At 36.0% G+C, this 15829-nt stretch overlaps 2 protein-coding genes across 4 annotated transcripts; one reads left to right on the plus strand and one right to left on the minus strand.

Moving 5' to 3' along the window:
• Positions 1–1276: 1276 nt before the first annotated feature.
• LOC136218016 (sm-like protein LSM36B) lies at positions 1277–3428 on the plus strand. Of its 2 annotated transcripts, none has more exons than XM_066004738.1 (4): positions 1277–1433; positions 2093–2218; positions 2826–2939; positions 3025–3428. In XM_066004738.1, exons 2-4 carry the CDS (start codon positions 2104–2106, stop codon positions 3069–3071), a joined length of 276 nt encoding a protein of 91 aa, XP_065860810.1. In that variant the 5' UTR covers positions 1277–1433; positions 2093–2103; the 3' UTR covers positions 3072–3428. The 2 variants fall into 2 exon arrangements, with proteins under 2 accessions (XP_065860810.1, XP_065860809.1); XM_066004737.1 differs by having other exon boundaries at positions 1279–1433; positions 2030–2218.
• Positions 3429–12350: 8922 nt separating this feature from the next.
• Positions 12351–14887, minus strand: LOC136220369 (BTB/POZ and TAZ domain-containing protein 3-like). Of its 2 annotated transcripts, none has more exons than XM_066008189.1 (6): positions 14713–14887; positions 13956–14110; positions 13725–13855; positions 13189–13477; positions 12715–13028; positions 12351–12635 (listed from the first exon to the last, which is right to left on the minus strand). In XM_066008189.1, the coding sequence occupies exons 2-6, from the start codon at positions 14067–14069 to the stop codon at positions 12500–12502; spliced, it is 984 nt and encodes a 327-aa protein (XP_065864261.1). In that variant the 5' UTR covers positions 14070–14110; positions 14713–14887; the 3' UTR covers positions 12351–12499. The 2 variants fall into 2 exon arrangements, with proteins under 2 accessions (XP_065864261.1, XP_065864262.1); XM_066008190.1 differs by lacking the exon at positions 14713–14887 and adding an exon at positions 14301–14688.
• Between the last annotated feature and the right edge of the window lie 942 nt (positions 14888–15829).

The following is a 15829-nucleotide window of genomic DNA, read 5'->3' on the forward strand; positions in this document are numbered from 1 at the left end:
AAACACAGGACACGTATACTTGGGGGACACGTGTAAATATTAAAAATATTGGGACAAATTTATAAACATTAAAAATATATTTTTATATATGATTTTTTGTAATATAACTAAATAAATACATATAAACGAAATTATTGAAGGAGATGAACGGTATCCCTCTGTCACTGTCCTTTGGAGTTTCTGACTCTCCAATGGAATAAGAATCAATCGGTTATTGAAGGAGATGAACGGAATCGGAAAGGATTTTTCGGTTTTGAAGGAGATGAACGGAATAGGAAAGGATGTAATCGGTTATTGAAGGAGATGAACGGAATAGGAAAGGATGTAATCAGAATCGGAAAGGATTTTTCGGTTTTGAAGAATTAGGGTTTTTTTCCTGGGACACGCGTATTCTTCACTGATACGCGTGTCCAACTTTCCGAAATTACGGACACGGTCCCGACACGGTGTCCTTGGCGTTTCCGGCCGTATCCGTGTCGGAAACGTATCGGACACGCGATACGTGATGATTCCGGCGTGTCCGTGCATCATAGATCTCCCTCATTGCTCAAATGGGACCGGTGGTCTCACACATCTTTCAGGAAGGTAATAGGCTTGCAGACTCATGAGCTAATTATGGTAGACTCGCTTCAGACCCTATCATTTAGGAATCCTTTCCATCGTTTGTTTCTTCGTGTATTTTTACTGATATAACTGAGTTTTCCCGTTTTATATTTTTGCTAATTGTTTGTTCGTCATTTGTTTATTCTTTGTATTCATTTCATCTTCTTTTAATGATATCTTAGACCCATTCTGTTAGGTTATGAAGGTGCTAACCTAGTTTGAATGCCTTGGTTTCTGATAGGTAGTCTCCAATCTTTCAATCGAAAAAAAAAGTTCAAATGTGACTCAAAATATAAGTTTCACATGATGTTTTGAATTCCGATTGAGCTCTGATTGAACCTCTAACCATTGATTTTATATCTTTTCTAGTTCTTTAACCAGTCCGGATTTAATAACTATTATCCTGTAAACTGTTAAAATTATAGGTTTTTGTTCTAAAAACAAAAGTACCCATTGCCATTAATTTACAACTTAGCTTTTTTTAAAGAGAATTTACAACTTAATTGAAAAAACAATAACTCAAATAAAAATAAGAAAAAGAATACAATTACAACATTCGAAACTACTAATTTTGAAACAAATTAAATAAATATTATATATAAATTTCCAGAGTAAAAAAAAAACATCTTATTAAGGGATTAACCAATTGCAAGAGAATCAATTTTACTTTTCCTTGAATCTCCTTTGGCGTTTTCCTTTTTCTTATTCAAATTCCTCTGTACCAATTTGTCTTCAAGAAGAACTTGTCCCCCTTATTTTCCACCCGCATATATACTTCTTCGACGGAATTCCGGCGATTTTTCCAGCCACGAGCCATAGCGATCTGAAAGGTAAAACCTCACTACACTTTAGAGCTTTCCTATTAGACGGTATTTCTCTCTCAAGAATTTGTATTTCCCATGGGCTATTAGGGTTTCTTTTTTTGGTTGGATGAACTTGCTGAGAAATGTGTGTTTCTGTTTTTGTCTTTTTCGCTTTTGGAATAGCTTGTTGAGAATAGCAAAGTTGATTGGCCGATTGAAAGCCTCACTCCTTTAGTGCTTCACTGTTCATTCGCCATCTTTACCTTCTCCCTAGCTTTAGTGTTGTATCTAATTTCATGTCTGCTCCAGTTTATGATTATAATGGCCGGTTTCTTTTTACAAATGGAAGTTGTTTATTATAATTATGATAGTTTGTGCTATATATTGTAATATAGAGTTAATTCTTTATTAGCCTGTGGTTCCTTCAGTTGTAAACCCAGAGAATTGGATAGAATCAAATTAGGGTTTCATATTCCGTGGATCAGTACCTTTAGGACCAGAGATTTCATTGAAAGAATGTTAAGTTCTCGCAAAAGTGGTTGACGTTATTGATGTTACTATTTCTTCATTTTGGAGTTCTATTTCTGTCCTGATTTCATTTATGTTGTTTTATTCATTTCTAGGTTATATAATTTGTTGATTTTCCATTCCCTGGAGAAAGTTAATACGCTTGATTGTAAAATTAGACGAAGTAGATATGAGTGGAGGAGGAGAGAGAGGATCAACAACCACCAAAACCCCCGCAGACTTCCTTAAATCAATTCGTGGAAGACCAGTTGTTGTCAAACTGAATTCTGGTGTTGATTATCGAGGTTAATTAATGTTATTATATGTATATTTTTCTCTTTTAATTCTTTACTTTAAGGTTAGATATAGTTTTTTACATGTTGTAATGCTTTTAGAATTCATAATAGAACTGCTTGTTGAAGTTTGCACTCAATGTTTCATGTGAGTTTAGTCAAAATCTCTAGCATGGTATTGAATCTTTTTGAACCCCAAAATCCCAGAGTTTGAATCATAGCCATTGTCATCTTATTAACGAAAATTTCAGTAGAAGTTTAGGCAGGTTGGTGATTGTTTGTTTGTGATTCAAGTTCAAGGCATTTGACGAAGTGGTGTATTCAAAATATAGAACCATAACCATTTTTGTGAACCTTCGCCTATAAGTTTGCGTACAGAGTATGTTAGATATATAAACTAATTTTGGAGTTTTCACTTCCAAATTTGAATATTAGGCTGATTAGCTCCCTGAAATGGTAGCCTGCAGAGGATAGAATAGATCAAAAGCTTTTCTTAGGTTGCCAATCAATGCCCTTTTCTCACTGAGTCATGACATAAATGATATTCGATGTAGAAAAGTTTTATTTTCATGCTTTGGTAGATATGGTATTAAGAGGTTAATGGGGTTGGGTTGTGCAGGTATTTTAGCATGTCTAGATGGATATATGAACATAGCAATGGAGCAAACTGAAGAATATGTGAATGGGCAATTGAAGAATAAGTACGGTGATGCTTTTATTCGTGGAAATAATGGTGAGAAGAGCAGCAATTCATTTATTCTTTGTCATTTAGATAATGCTAAATGATTGATATATTTGTTTTGTTGGTTGTGATGCAGTGCTGTATATTAGTACATCGAAGCGGACATTGGCGGATGGGGCTTAGCATTTCTAATTCATGAAAGAACAACATTCAGTTCAGACTACTTAATATGTGTGATTGAATCTGTAAGCAGTAATATTCTCAACAGAATTAGCAAAACTTCATTACGATCTGCAGTGAGTTTGTCCAAGGCTTCGTTTCATTTCAACTTTCATTACAAGGAAACTTCTCTCTGCAATCATGTCTTTAATCTTAAACTGTTATTAGAATCATCTGAAGCAGAAATATGATACGTGTTTAAAAAAGTTAAAATTCGGCTCTTGTAGTTCAAGTTGACACGTTTAAAGCAAATAATTTTTAGTATTGTGAGGTGCACAGATAATGGAATCTATTATATAAACAATTTTTTTATGTGCAGAAGGGCTTTCTGCAAATATCAGAAAAGCAGAAAAAGAAAATGTAATCCTAATATTTCTGACTTGTTCTTTGCCAAATATTTTCTTGTTCGTGGAGGACAAACGTAACTGAGCTTAATACTGGGCAACTATGGGAGGGTACAGTTTCTATAAAATTTCATATTCTTGAACCTGATACCAAAGTTGTAGTGGACACTTCCCTTACCTTAGGTATTAGATAGGACTAGCCTACCTTCTCTCTTTCTCTTAAGCAATTTCATGTCACCTTAACTCTCTCTCTGCCCTGCCCTTGGGAAACTTCTCTCCCTTAAGGTAGCATTCATAGTTTTGAGTCAACAAGACTTTTATTTTCTCCATTGCCTCTGAAGTTCAGGTCTAAATAAGAAAATCCTTTTGTCTTGATAGTACGGTAGTAGCATCTCATATAGAAAAATTTCAAAAATAGAAAAATTTAGAAAAAGGATTTATTTAGCTTTCGCTTTGGATATCTGATTTGAATCGCGAAAGTTCGACAAAATTTTTTGTTTCTTTCTAACTTAAACATTTTTAGAAACAGCTGATCCCGCTGCTCTTGCTCTCATCTATGGGCTTGGAAAAGGGAAAGCTCATGGACATGGAATAGAAAGAAGCTAAGGCCAAGTAAGGAAGCGATAGCTGGATCATCTGAGATGTGAAATTCATTTCAACAAATCTTGTGTTCTGTGTAGCGTACGATGTCTCGTGCCAAGTGAAAGGGCTTTTCTCCAAAACATGAGATCCAGGAAAGGGGAAGAGATTGTGAACAAGGAATCACCGATTTCAGTCGTAACAAGCTCAACAGTAGATAGAAAGTCTTCTACTTCTATTCATTCTCCCTTTTTTCGGGCTGATTCTATTGAGGCGACTCAATTCGTTCTTAAGTGACTCGTGTATATTTATCTTTTTTTCTTTTCATTTCAACTGAACTGTGAACTTCGAATACAAGTGCTTGTATGAGGACTCGTCACATGACGATTCTGCTTACGAAAAAGGAGATCTATATGACCAAGCAATGGACTCATCCCTTTTCTTTCCTTTTCCTTTATGAAGATTTTATAAATTTATACAAGTTTAAGCCCTTTAAGGGAGGGTAATAGAGTAGCTACTAGCGTAGCTTTTTGGCCAAGGAATTTGGTATCAAATCGTTCTTATGGAGGATTGTCAGAGACTACTATTTTGTTGTAATGGTTGCCACATTATCAAATTATACTATTACAAAACATCATTCACATTATAACCGGACCGGTCGGTTCGATCGGTTCAATTATGAATCTATCATATATCCGGCCCGATTATACATGTTTTGGGTTAACACTATTGGCCCGTCAAAAACCGGGGTCAACCGGTGAACCAGTATCAAACCGGTGAACTGGAATGACCCTGTTTTTTTAGAAATGAAAAAAAAAACCAAAGCTGTAGAAGAGGGTTTTGATAAATGGTTGAGAGGAGGGTTAAAAACCATTTTTTGCAAACACAATTCGTTATATACATTTTTTTTTTGTGTAATTTTCAAACTCATGCATCCTGTCAGAAAACATCATCTTAGTTCACTCTAAAAGAAGGTGATTTGGTGCAATTAAAAAGTCTTGATGAAACTCCTTTGGCGTATGTGGCAAAACCCTTCCTCTCTTTGGGTTCGCCTCCTTTGTGGTAAGTATCGGAAAGACAAAATCTTCGGGGGCCCGAAAGAGAGAGTTGCTAATTGTTCCTTCCTCTGGAAAGGACTTAGTGCTGTGTTTGATGAGTTCTGCTTGGGAGTTGGCCTGGAGGTGGGGAATGGTAAGTCCATTAGTTTCTGGTTTGATAACTGGATTGGGGATAAACCGTTAATTGAGGTGTGTTCTTCCCCCCCGCCTAGTGATATACGCAACTGGAGGATTGCCGATATGGTTGACTCGGAAGGGGACTGGATCTGGTCAAAGTTTGATACTTTCTTTAGCCTTGAGACTCTCCTTAGAATGCGGGGAGTGAAGGTGAGTAATCAAGAGGAAGACTTGGATAGGCACTGTTGGGCGCTGACTAACAATGGAGTTTATTCTTGCAAATCGGCCTTTGAAGCTTTCTCTCTCTTTAGATCTGATCCTCCCTCGGATGTGTGGAAGTCGATTTGGACCCTTAAAGTTCCTTTCCGTATTAGGAGTTTCCTGTGGCTGGGCGTTAAGGACAGGCTTCTTACTAATTCGGATAGGCACAGAAGGCACTTGGCTGATTCTGGAGCTTGCAGTAGATGCAGAGGCCATGTTGAGACTTTGTGCCATGCTCTTAGAGATTGCTCTAATAGTAAAGAGGTTTGGAGGAAAATTCTCCCACACCATATTTTCTCTTCCTTCATGGCACATTCTGAGGTCGACTGGTTCTCTGATGGTGTTAGAGGAAAGTTGCTTCCATACATGGAGCATGGTGACATTTTCTTTGCTATTATCTGTCACCAAGTTTGGAAATGGAGAAACGAGGAGATTTTTGGAGATAAAACTGTTTTTATGACAAACTTAGCTGATTTCTTCTCGAAAAAACTTTTCTCTATTATCGATAGTTTCAAAGGAGAGTCCCTTGCCAGAGCCTCTCAGTGTTGTGATGTCCATCTCGTGGGATGGAGCAGGCCAAGAGAGGGGGTTGTGAAGCTGAATACTGATGGTTCCTGCCTCAGTAACGGTAAGATTGCGGCTGGAGGTGTGCTTAGAGATGTAGGGGGCGTCTGGCTTTCTGGGTTCTCCCAGAATTTAGGGTTGGGTTCTTCCTTTTCTGCGGAGCTCTGGGCTATTCTTACTGGAATCAATCTTGCTAAAAGGCTGGGTGTTAAGAGGCTCTCTGTGGAGTCTGATAATTTGGAAGCAATCAAAATGATTTCTGAGAATCATTCTATGGGTCTTAACAGTCGTAACCTCATCAAAGCTATTATAAGGCTTTGCTCCTCCTTTGAGTTCGTAGAGTTCAGACACATTTTTAGAGAGCAGAATCGTGTTGCTGATCGCTTGGCGGCGGCGGGCCATGAAGGGACGTTAGGCGTTACTACCCTTCCTGTTTCCCCTAGTTTCATCTCTCATCTTCTCTTAGAAGATAGGATTGGGGTTAGCTTCCCTAGGCTAATTCCTGGGTAGTTTGTTGTTTTTCGTTTTTCTTTTCCTTTTCTACCAAAAAAAAAAAAAAAAAAAAAGTCTTGACTCTATAAATTATCCTGACTTTACAAATAAATTAAACTACATATTTTTTTTTTTACAAATCATATACTACTTTTATCCAGAATTTCTTTCCCTCCCTTTCAATGCCTAGCTTTATTGGTAAATCTTCAGCAAGATCAATATCAATCAATAATCTTGCAAAATGTTCGAAGTCCCTCCAAGGGTAGCTTTATCAAGTCTAATCAAGCCCTCCAGGACCTTTGCTATATTAGATAGAATTTGTACATCCCAATATTCCCACAACAAAGCGTATAAACGAACGAACGCATACCTAAACATGTGTCGATTTCTCAGCCGAAGGATCGAAAGTCAGCTTTCCATGGTTGCAAACAAAACGTTCCTGGCTTCAAATTCAAAATCCCCTTGCTTAGTGCCAGCTCTTTTGCTTCTCTTGATTAAAGAAAAAGCTGATAAAAACCTATTCCGATTGATATCAATTTCCACACTTCTGTCATACTCCATTCTGCTGTTAAGGCTGCCTTCAACTCTGTGACTTTCTTAGGAGAATCTCCTTTTGAGAGGATTAATCTTCCAATAAGAGAGTGTTCGCAAAGCACCACTCGTCTATCATATGCCGATTGAGTTATTTTTAACGAGCGGACACCCTCAAATTCAGAGATCGTCACGGAGGAAGCTGGGGTCGCCGGTATGTTGCGTCGTAGTACTGCGGAGAAGGATGGTGTCGACGTCTTGTGCATTGTAGAGGCTTCATAACAGAGCTTTGGATTGAAGAGAACTCTGATTTCGATGTGGTCGTCAAGGATCGCCGGAGCTACAGATGTCATCGCAAGGCGGCGGTAGGTTCACGGTCAGAGCAGCGGTTAGGTCAGTGGCGGCTAGGTCATTGCTTTTCCCTCCTCTATTAGCATATCATTTTTATCTAATATATTGTTTTATTTTTTATTTTTATCAAAATAATGCAGATGAGAGAGAAAATTAGATAATATGTTTTGAAATGATTTGTGATAAGTTTTGATAACTTTAAAATGTGTTTATATTGGAGATGTTTTAAGATATGAGAAAGGTTTAGTTTCTAAATTTTAGTAGGGTTTTCAATAGCAGTTTTGATAAATGGTTGAGAGTGAGAGTTATTTTTGGATGATTGCCATTACTTTTTTTTTTTTACAGATTTTTTAATAATTAAGATACCTGTAAACTAAATAAACACTATATATTTAAGGGAAAATTACAAAATTAGGTCAAATTGGAAGCCCATTTACATATTTAACCCATTTACTCAACCTACTACATATCTAGACTGATTTTGTGTGACTTTCTCATAATACCCCTAACCTTCCCACTTCCCACCACTCGCGAACGACCGCTCCCCCTATCTCATTGGTTACGCGAAAAGTTGGCTCCTACATTAATGATTTCAAGACTTTTGATCTTCCTTTCTTCCTTTAAATTGCACGAAATCTGCACCATTTCGCCAAATCACAATAAATTTCTCTTTTTCCTCTCTTCATCTCTTGATTCTGCAACTTCCTAACCCTAGAAAACGAAGTCATGGTTCTTCATCTTCCTGTTTATTACTTGGTTTCTTTCTTCTTGTTACCATGTTAGAAATGGTTATTCTACGTTATTTCCTTCGTTTTTCCCATGTTATCATATTGTTATTGTCGTTTTTGGGGTGAAAGGGGCGAAAAATGTAAGTATATGTTGTATTTTTTGCGTTTTTTCATGAATACACTTCGTGAATCGATGGTTGCGCGAAGCTTTGCGAAGAGAAATAGCCTGGAAAGTGACGATCTACTTCGTGAATCGATGATTTCGCGAAGATCTGCGAAGAGAAAGAGTCTAAAACGTGTTAATCTACCTCGCGAATCGATTAGTTCACGAAGTCTACGAATAGATCCTCACGTTTCAGACCTCGCAGACTTCGCGAAATCATCGATTCACGAAGTAGATCGTCACGTTTCAGACCTCGCATACCTCGCGAAAAATCGATTAGCGAAGTAAAATCATCTCTTTTCCTGCACATTTACATTCGCATGCTTCGCTAATCTTCATTTCGCGAAGCCAAAATCGTCTTTTTTCTGCCTAACACGATTAATTTTTTCTAAAGGTGGTTGAATACGTAACATCCCTTTCTGGAAGGCGGCGTACTGGGCTGCAGGGGAGATGATTTTCCTTCCTGTATAGAGATGAACTTCCCTCAAGATTGACACATTCACTCCTGAAATGGTTCGTTAGGAGAGATTGTGCCAATCTTGGGTGCACCATGGGACACGTCCATCCCATGGTGCCAATCTTCAAAGTGAACCTAACTAATCCGGTACCAATTTTGAATTGGATGAGTAATCTTGGTGTGCACCGTGAGACACGTCCATCCCAAACGGTCTGGAATGCCATTTCTAGAAATGGAAGTCCAGACCTTTTGGGATTGATGTGTCCCACGGTGCACACCAAGATTACTCATCCGCTTCAAAATTGGTACCAGATTAGTCAGGTTCACTTTGAAGTGATTTGTTAGGAGTTTATTGTGGCAATCTTATTGTAAATTTTGATAATATTATCATTTTAATGTGGTTATTGTGGCAATCTTATTGTAAATTTTGATAATGTTATGATTTTAATGTTAGAATCCGTTGTTGCTTGCCATTTTTTGTTATATACCACTTCGCGAATTAGCTTCAAAACATATCCAGACTTCGCATATGCGAACTAAATTCATCAAGTAAACCAAACTTTAGCTTCGTAGGCTTCGCATATGCGCACTAAATTCATCAAGTAAACCAAATTTTAGCTTCGCAGGCTTCGCATATGCGAACTAAATTCATCAAGTAAACCATACTTTAGCTTCGCAGGCTTCGCATATAAACCCAAACATTAGCTTCGCAGGCTTCGCATAATATGGAATCTGCGAAGTCAGACGGGAGGGGGCGAGACGCGCGTAAATATTGAGAGTATTATGGGAAAGTCACACAAAATCAGTCTAAATATGTAGTAGGTTGAGTAAATGGGTTAAATATGTAAATGGACCTCCAATTTAACCTAGTTTTGTAATTTTCCCTATATTTAAGCGGAAGAAAATGAATAATGTATCTAATATTTAGATAAACACTTAGTAGGAGGCGAGAAAAAATTGAATGGAAAAAATTATAAGAAGTCTCACTCAAATCCAAATTATTTGTGCCAGGTTTCTGTATTTCATCAACGAGCCTAAGTGGTCTCTCTCCTCTACGAATCAATCGCACCAGAGCCGGATTACGTGATAGTCCGCTGGAATCCGCCGCCGTATTGGGTAAAGGTTAGTACGGATGGTGCTGCGGACGGAGCGTCTGGAGTTGTCGGCGCTGGAGGCATTTTTAGAAATAATCGAGGTTTTGTCATGGGTTGCTTCGCCTTTAAAATCCCTGAGTCATATGCACATATCGCGGAGTTAATGACAATCATATTTGCAATTGAAACTGCTTGGGAAAGGGGTTGGCATAGCTTGTGGATTGAATCGGACTCGAGCTATGCAGTAAAAATGTTAACTGACAAATCTTCGGAGGTTCCATAGAAGATTAGGCAAGATTGGCTTGGTTGTTTATCCCGTTACTCGGCTATGCGTTGTCGCATCACTCATATTTTCAGAGAAGGTAATCAAGCGGCTGATCGACTAGTCTGTTTTGGCAAATCTTCAACTACGCTTAATTGGTGGTCTTCTGGTCCACATTTTTGTCAATCTTTTGTTTTTGACAATGTTGCACACGTTCGGTTTTTTTTAATTTTCTCTCCCATTGTAATCTTTTCCTTTATTTTAATAATATTACGGGTTGTCTAAGTGTGTTAGGGGTGCCAACCTAGTTGGAATGTCTGACCTCTTATTCACGTCTCAATCTTTACTTAAAAAAGAAGTCTCACTCAAATCATAATTGAGTGTTAAATTACTTTCATTGAATTTAATTATTATTTTTATATTAGCAATAATAATTTTTAGTTAATAAAAAAATATTATTTATTACGTTTTCCGGTTCAACCAAACCGAGTTAACCAGCTGAACCAATTAATCTCTGATCCAGTTCGATGTTCGGTCCGATTTTTTAAAATTGTCAAATTCGGATACAATTATTTTTATCTAAAATAATGGTTAAATACCACAATTAATTGTAGTTAATCTCTTAGTTTCTAATTATGCACAGAGGGCTCAAGTATTGTAAAGAATCTAATCTATATTATTTTTAGGGTAAAGTATCGGAAAAAAGAATTATGGTTTGATCTTTTTGTAAATACAGTTCGTTATCAACATTTTTTTTGGCCTAATACACAAATAACCCCCTGAACTTGTCCAAATGTTGCAACTGCCCCCTCCAACTTTCAATTGTAACAACTTACCCCTCAAACTTGTCTAATTGTAAAACATAACCCCTCAAACTTGTTCAATTGTAAAACAGAACCCCAAATTGCCGACACGGATTGCAATTGAAGAAACACGTGAAATACAAAAGCTGCAAATGCTCGTGGAATGCGATAATCAGATCTTTAGACCCAAAAAAATCAGTATTTAAGTAACCAAATCCTCAATTCTTCAACTTATTCTTCAACTTATTCTTCTTCTTTTTGTTATTGCTATTCGTTTTTTAGTGATTTCTTGATTCAAAGTTTTGGGATATTATGTGGGTGAAAATGTGTTTATGTGGAGAAATAGCTCCATTGAAGATTTCATAGCATGATACGAATTCGGGAAAACATTTTTACGGTTGCTTCAAGTACGGGGTAAAAAAAATCCCAATTTGGGGTTATGTTTTACAACTGGACAAGTTTGAGGGGTTATATTTTACAATTGGACAAGTTTGAGGGGTAAGTTGTTACAGTTGAAAGTTGAGGGGGACAGTTACAACATTTGGACAAGTTAAGGGGGTTATTTGTGTATTATGCCTTTTTTTTTGTGTGTGTAATTTTCAAACTCATGCACCCTATCAGAAAATCATCTTAATTCACTCTAAAAGAGAGTGATTTGGTGCAATTAAAAAGTCTTGACTCTGTAAATTATCTACGACTTTACAAATCAATTAAACTACAAATTTTTTTATCGAAAAAATATCTCTCTACCAATTTAAGTGCAAAAATGTACAAACACAAATCCATTTAAAACCACAAAACTGTTTGCAAATAGGACAAACCATGAGAGTTTTTATTTATTTTATTTTACCCTTATTCTTGCAAACTCAAGCATCCCGTTAGAAATATTATCTTAATTTACTCTAAAAGAAGTGATTTGGAGCAATTAAAAAAAATCTGACTTTGCAAATTATCCAATATATAAAGGTTGACTTTACAAATCAATTAAACTACATGTTTTTTTAATCGAAAAAATTGACTCTACCCATTTAACTGCAAATTGTATAAACACAAATCCATGTTTGTAAGTTTTTAAAACATGAGACTGTTTGCAATTAGGACAAACCATGAGGGCTTTTATTTATTTTACTTTACCCTTGTGCTTAACAATGTTGTAAAACACAGTTCGTTACAAAGATTAGTTTGTGTAATTTGCAAACTCATACATCCCGTCATTTAACATTATCCTAATTTACTTTAAAAGATAGTGATTGAAGCAATTAAAAAGTCCGACTTTATAAATTATCCAATATATAAAATCTGACTTACAAATTAATTAAACTACTACCAATAGTGGGCATAAGGTTTAACTAACAAATACAAGAAATTGTGAGGGGCCAAATCAAAACTCAGTAGTCACAAGTCAAAACTTCATCAAATACCAAAAAAAGGATAAGAAATGAAAAAAATAATGAATTTATATTCACATAACATAATACATTTTGTTCAGTTTCATTTGATGCAAAAAAGAGACATATATGATGATTTACAGTTGCCATGCCATGCCATGCCATGATGTCTTCAAGTAGGCAGAGCTGAATGGAAGAGGTCATAATCCCATAAGGTAAGGTGAGAACGGACCGAGTCTTCCCTTTCCCTTTGCTGCAATTACTTTACTAACCAGTAGTTTCCAGCTACATTTATCTTTTTTACTCTGCTGCTGCTGCATTCTTTTCTTGAAATGCCTGTTAACATTTAATCATGTCAAACCTCAACCTTGAAAACAAACACAAATAAAATTATGCATGTCTTTTTCAAGCTTACCTACAAAGTGGAACCTTGCAAGCTTCCGGCACATTGCATATACTCGAATGCAGTTCAAGAAGGTTCCGCATACGTTTGCAGTGAACACATCCACCAGGAACCCGAGTCTTGCAATTCGAGTAATGTCTTAGTAAATTCTCAAGTCCTTCACAAGCAGGAAACTTGCACTTGATATGCCAACCTCTCTGCACTTTGTCACAGGGACCAATTGTCCTGCACCCATCCCTGCATATGTGAAGGAGGGCCTCCATTGTCTCGTTGAGTTTCACGTACACCTTTTTCTCTTCGATTCTCCTCAACCTCGCTTCTTCTCTCTAAATGAATGCAAGAAAGAGATAACAGTTCCTTATTAAGTTGAATATATGTATGGAACAGATCAAAATATCAAGAAAGAAATACATGACATGACATTATCTCAATATTCTATTCTATTCTATTAATAAGTCCAAAGGAACTTAAATCTGCTTCAACTACCAATTCCAGAAGCTCTTGCTCAAGGTCAGGATTAGAGCAACTCATAACCTTCCATCCATCAGTAGATGATATAGATTTAAAATTCTTAACAATCATCCGAACACAAATGAAGGAGAGTCGTGGTGAATCACAGGCCCTTGCTAGCTGAAGCACATCTACTACATTGTCTTTGTCAAGCCAACTGTGCTCCAGAAAGTGTACACAAACTCTTTTCAGAGAAGGGATTGAGTATGCATGCGACAAAACCAGTAAATGAAGAACGAACTTCTTCATATCTTCTTCCTCAAAGCTGCATTTGCATATAAAAGAAACGAATTCTATTAAGACATGGTAAAGAAAAAACAACCAAACTCTTTCTCTAAGACTACAAATGCTATGTCAGGCATCTACTCATTTTAAGTGCTAGTCCATAAATAAACTTCAATTCTGGAGTAATGTCAATCTAACTAGACAGCATGCAACTAAACAAATTGCTGACTCTATCATCCCAAGAAATATGTAATGAAGAGGAAGCTGAGATATGAGCCAACATATACCAGGATGTGTATAAAAATCGAATGAATAGATTGACCGCTTCATGAGGTACTCCAAGCATTTGGATGATTTTTATTCCTTTCTTAACTTTTGATTTCTCCAGAAGAGTATGGAGAAACGGCGATGCCATACTCTGCGTATACAAAGTTCAAATAAGCCTTAAAAAAACCCAATAACCAATAAACGGTGATTTCTAATATATAGCAAATATATTGGAAGTTCAATTAACTCACCAAAATGTTAGAATGAGCTGGAATATATGATTTTCGCTCAGTAACAATGTGCACATCTGCACCACATCCTTCCCAAGCATCCCTGAATAGCCTGTCCCATGCTGGTGAAGCCATCAACTCTTATATATATATATAGGAGGCCTTGCCAAGAAGATCTGTAGGAAGGAAGAAGATGAATTTTTCATTGTACAATCGAAAGCAAATCTAATTAAATGAAAGCATCCAGTTTAATGCCCAGAATTTCTATTGGAAACAAATCCACAGGCAAGGCAACTTCTAAAGTGATGCTTCATGATATATATTTGAACATATATTATATATATAGTTTTTGATCATGATATATACTTGAGGACCATTCATAAAGTTTCTTGGAGTCCATAACTTAGAAATTCCTTCCCTTAATCAAACTAGAATCTAATCAAGCCATATACACACTCTAATATGATGTAAAAACTCAGAAGACCCATAATATACTTGAGCACTTTCACAAATTTCTTTTCCTTTCTTGGGAAATTTTATCTGCAGAATAGAATAGTTGAAAACCAGGGTAGGGTAGGTTTTAACCGACACTTTATGCTTCCGGGAAAATACTTATATTAAAATCAAAATTGTCCAGAAATTTGAAGTTTGAACTTCAGAAAAAAGTTGAAGATAGTAAAATCAAAATCAACGCGCATGACAGAAATCATTATCAGAGAGAGTGAATTCTGAATCGAATCGGATCAAAACAAATTCTTGAAATTGAAAAAAGGAATACCTGAAATATATTAGAGGAAGAAGATACAAAACCATTATCGTTTTAGAATTCATGAAAACGAGAGGAGAGAGCACATCAGAATTCATCAAGACAGACAACGGCTAAGTCGGATGGACAGTGAGAAGAGAAGCAGACAACGGCCGAGGGAAATTAAATTGATTTCTTCTTATTTTATATTCCCTCCATAATTTCTATCCCCAAATGTTTTTCATTTCTTTTTGTTTTAATTATGATTTTTTTTTTCTATATTATATATCTTTAAATTTAATCAACAACAAAATAATATTTTTATTTCATTAAATTAAAGGAAATAAATAATAAAATTACAATAAACTAAAGTAGAAGATTTTCAAACATGATTAGACGAGTTTCTTTAAAGCAAATTTTGTCGCAATCCCAAGTTAGAATAAAAAACGTGAGTCGAACTCTAATCGTCAATATCGAATTATCACCACAAAACTAAGAAATAGAACGAACGATTCAAAACAAAAATTTTAGGACAAAATTTGGTACAAAGAATTTTTTTAGATGAACTATGTGTATGTTTCGAATGAGCAAAAAACAACTTTTATAGGCACAGTGTTGGAAGTTTTTTTTTCTTAATTAATTCACTTAATGGAAAAACGTTAATTACAATTAAAACCATTATAACCACTAAAGTGTTTTATTATAAAATTAATAATAAACTGTAATTTCATTAATAAGATTTAATTTTCTAGTAACCACCGTTGATTTTATTTTATAGACATACTATTGAAAGTTTTTTTCTCAATTAATTCACTTAACGAAGAAATTTTAATAACAATTAAAACCATTTTAACCACTAATTTTTTTATCATAAAATTAATAATAAACAGTAATAAGATTTAATTCTCTTTTTTTTTTGGTAAGAAAGGAAAGGAAAAAAAACAAAACCAACAAAAAACCTACACCGGGATCAGTCTAGGAAGGCTGACCCCAATCCTATCCTCTAGGAGAGAAGGCAAAAGAAAAGAAGGAGGAACAGAGAGGGTAGAAACACCTAACATTCTCCCATGCCCAGCAGCTGCTAAGCGATCCGCCACGCGGTTTTGCTCCCTAAAAATATGGGAGAAATTAAGATACTCAAAGGCAGGAC

The sequence above is a fragment of the Euphorbia lathyris genome, chromosome 2 (assembly GCF_963576675.1).
Source record: "Euphorbia lathyris chromosome 2, ddEupLath1.1, whole genome shotgun sequence".
Lineage (NCBI taxonomy): Eukaryota > Viridiplantae > Streptophyta > Magnoliopsida > Malpighiales > Euphorbiaceae > Euphorbia > Euphorbia lathyris.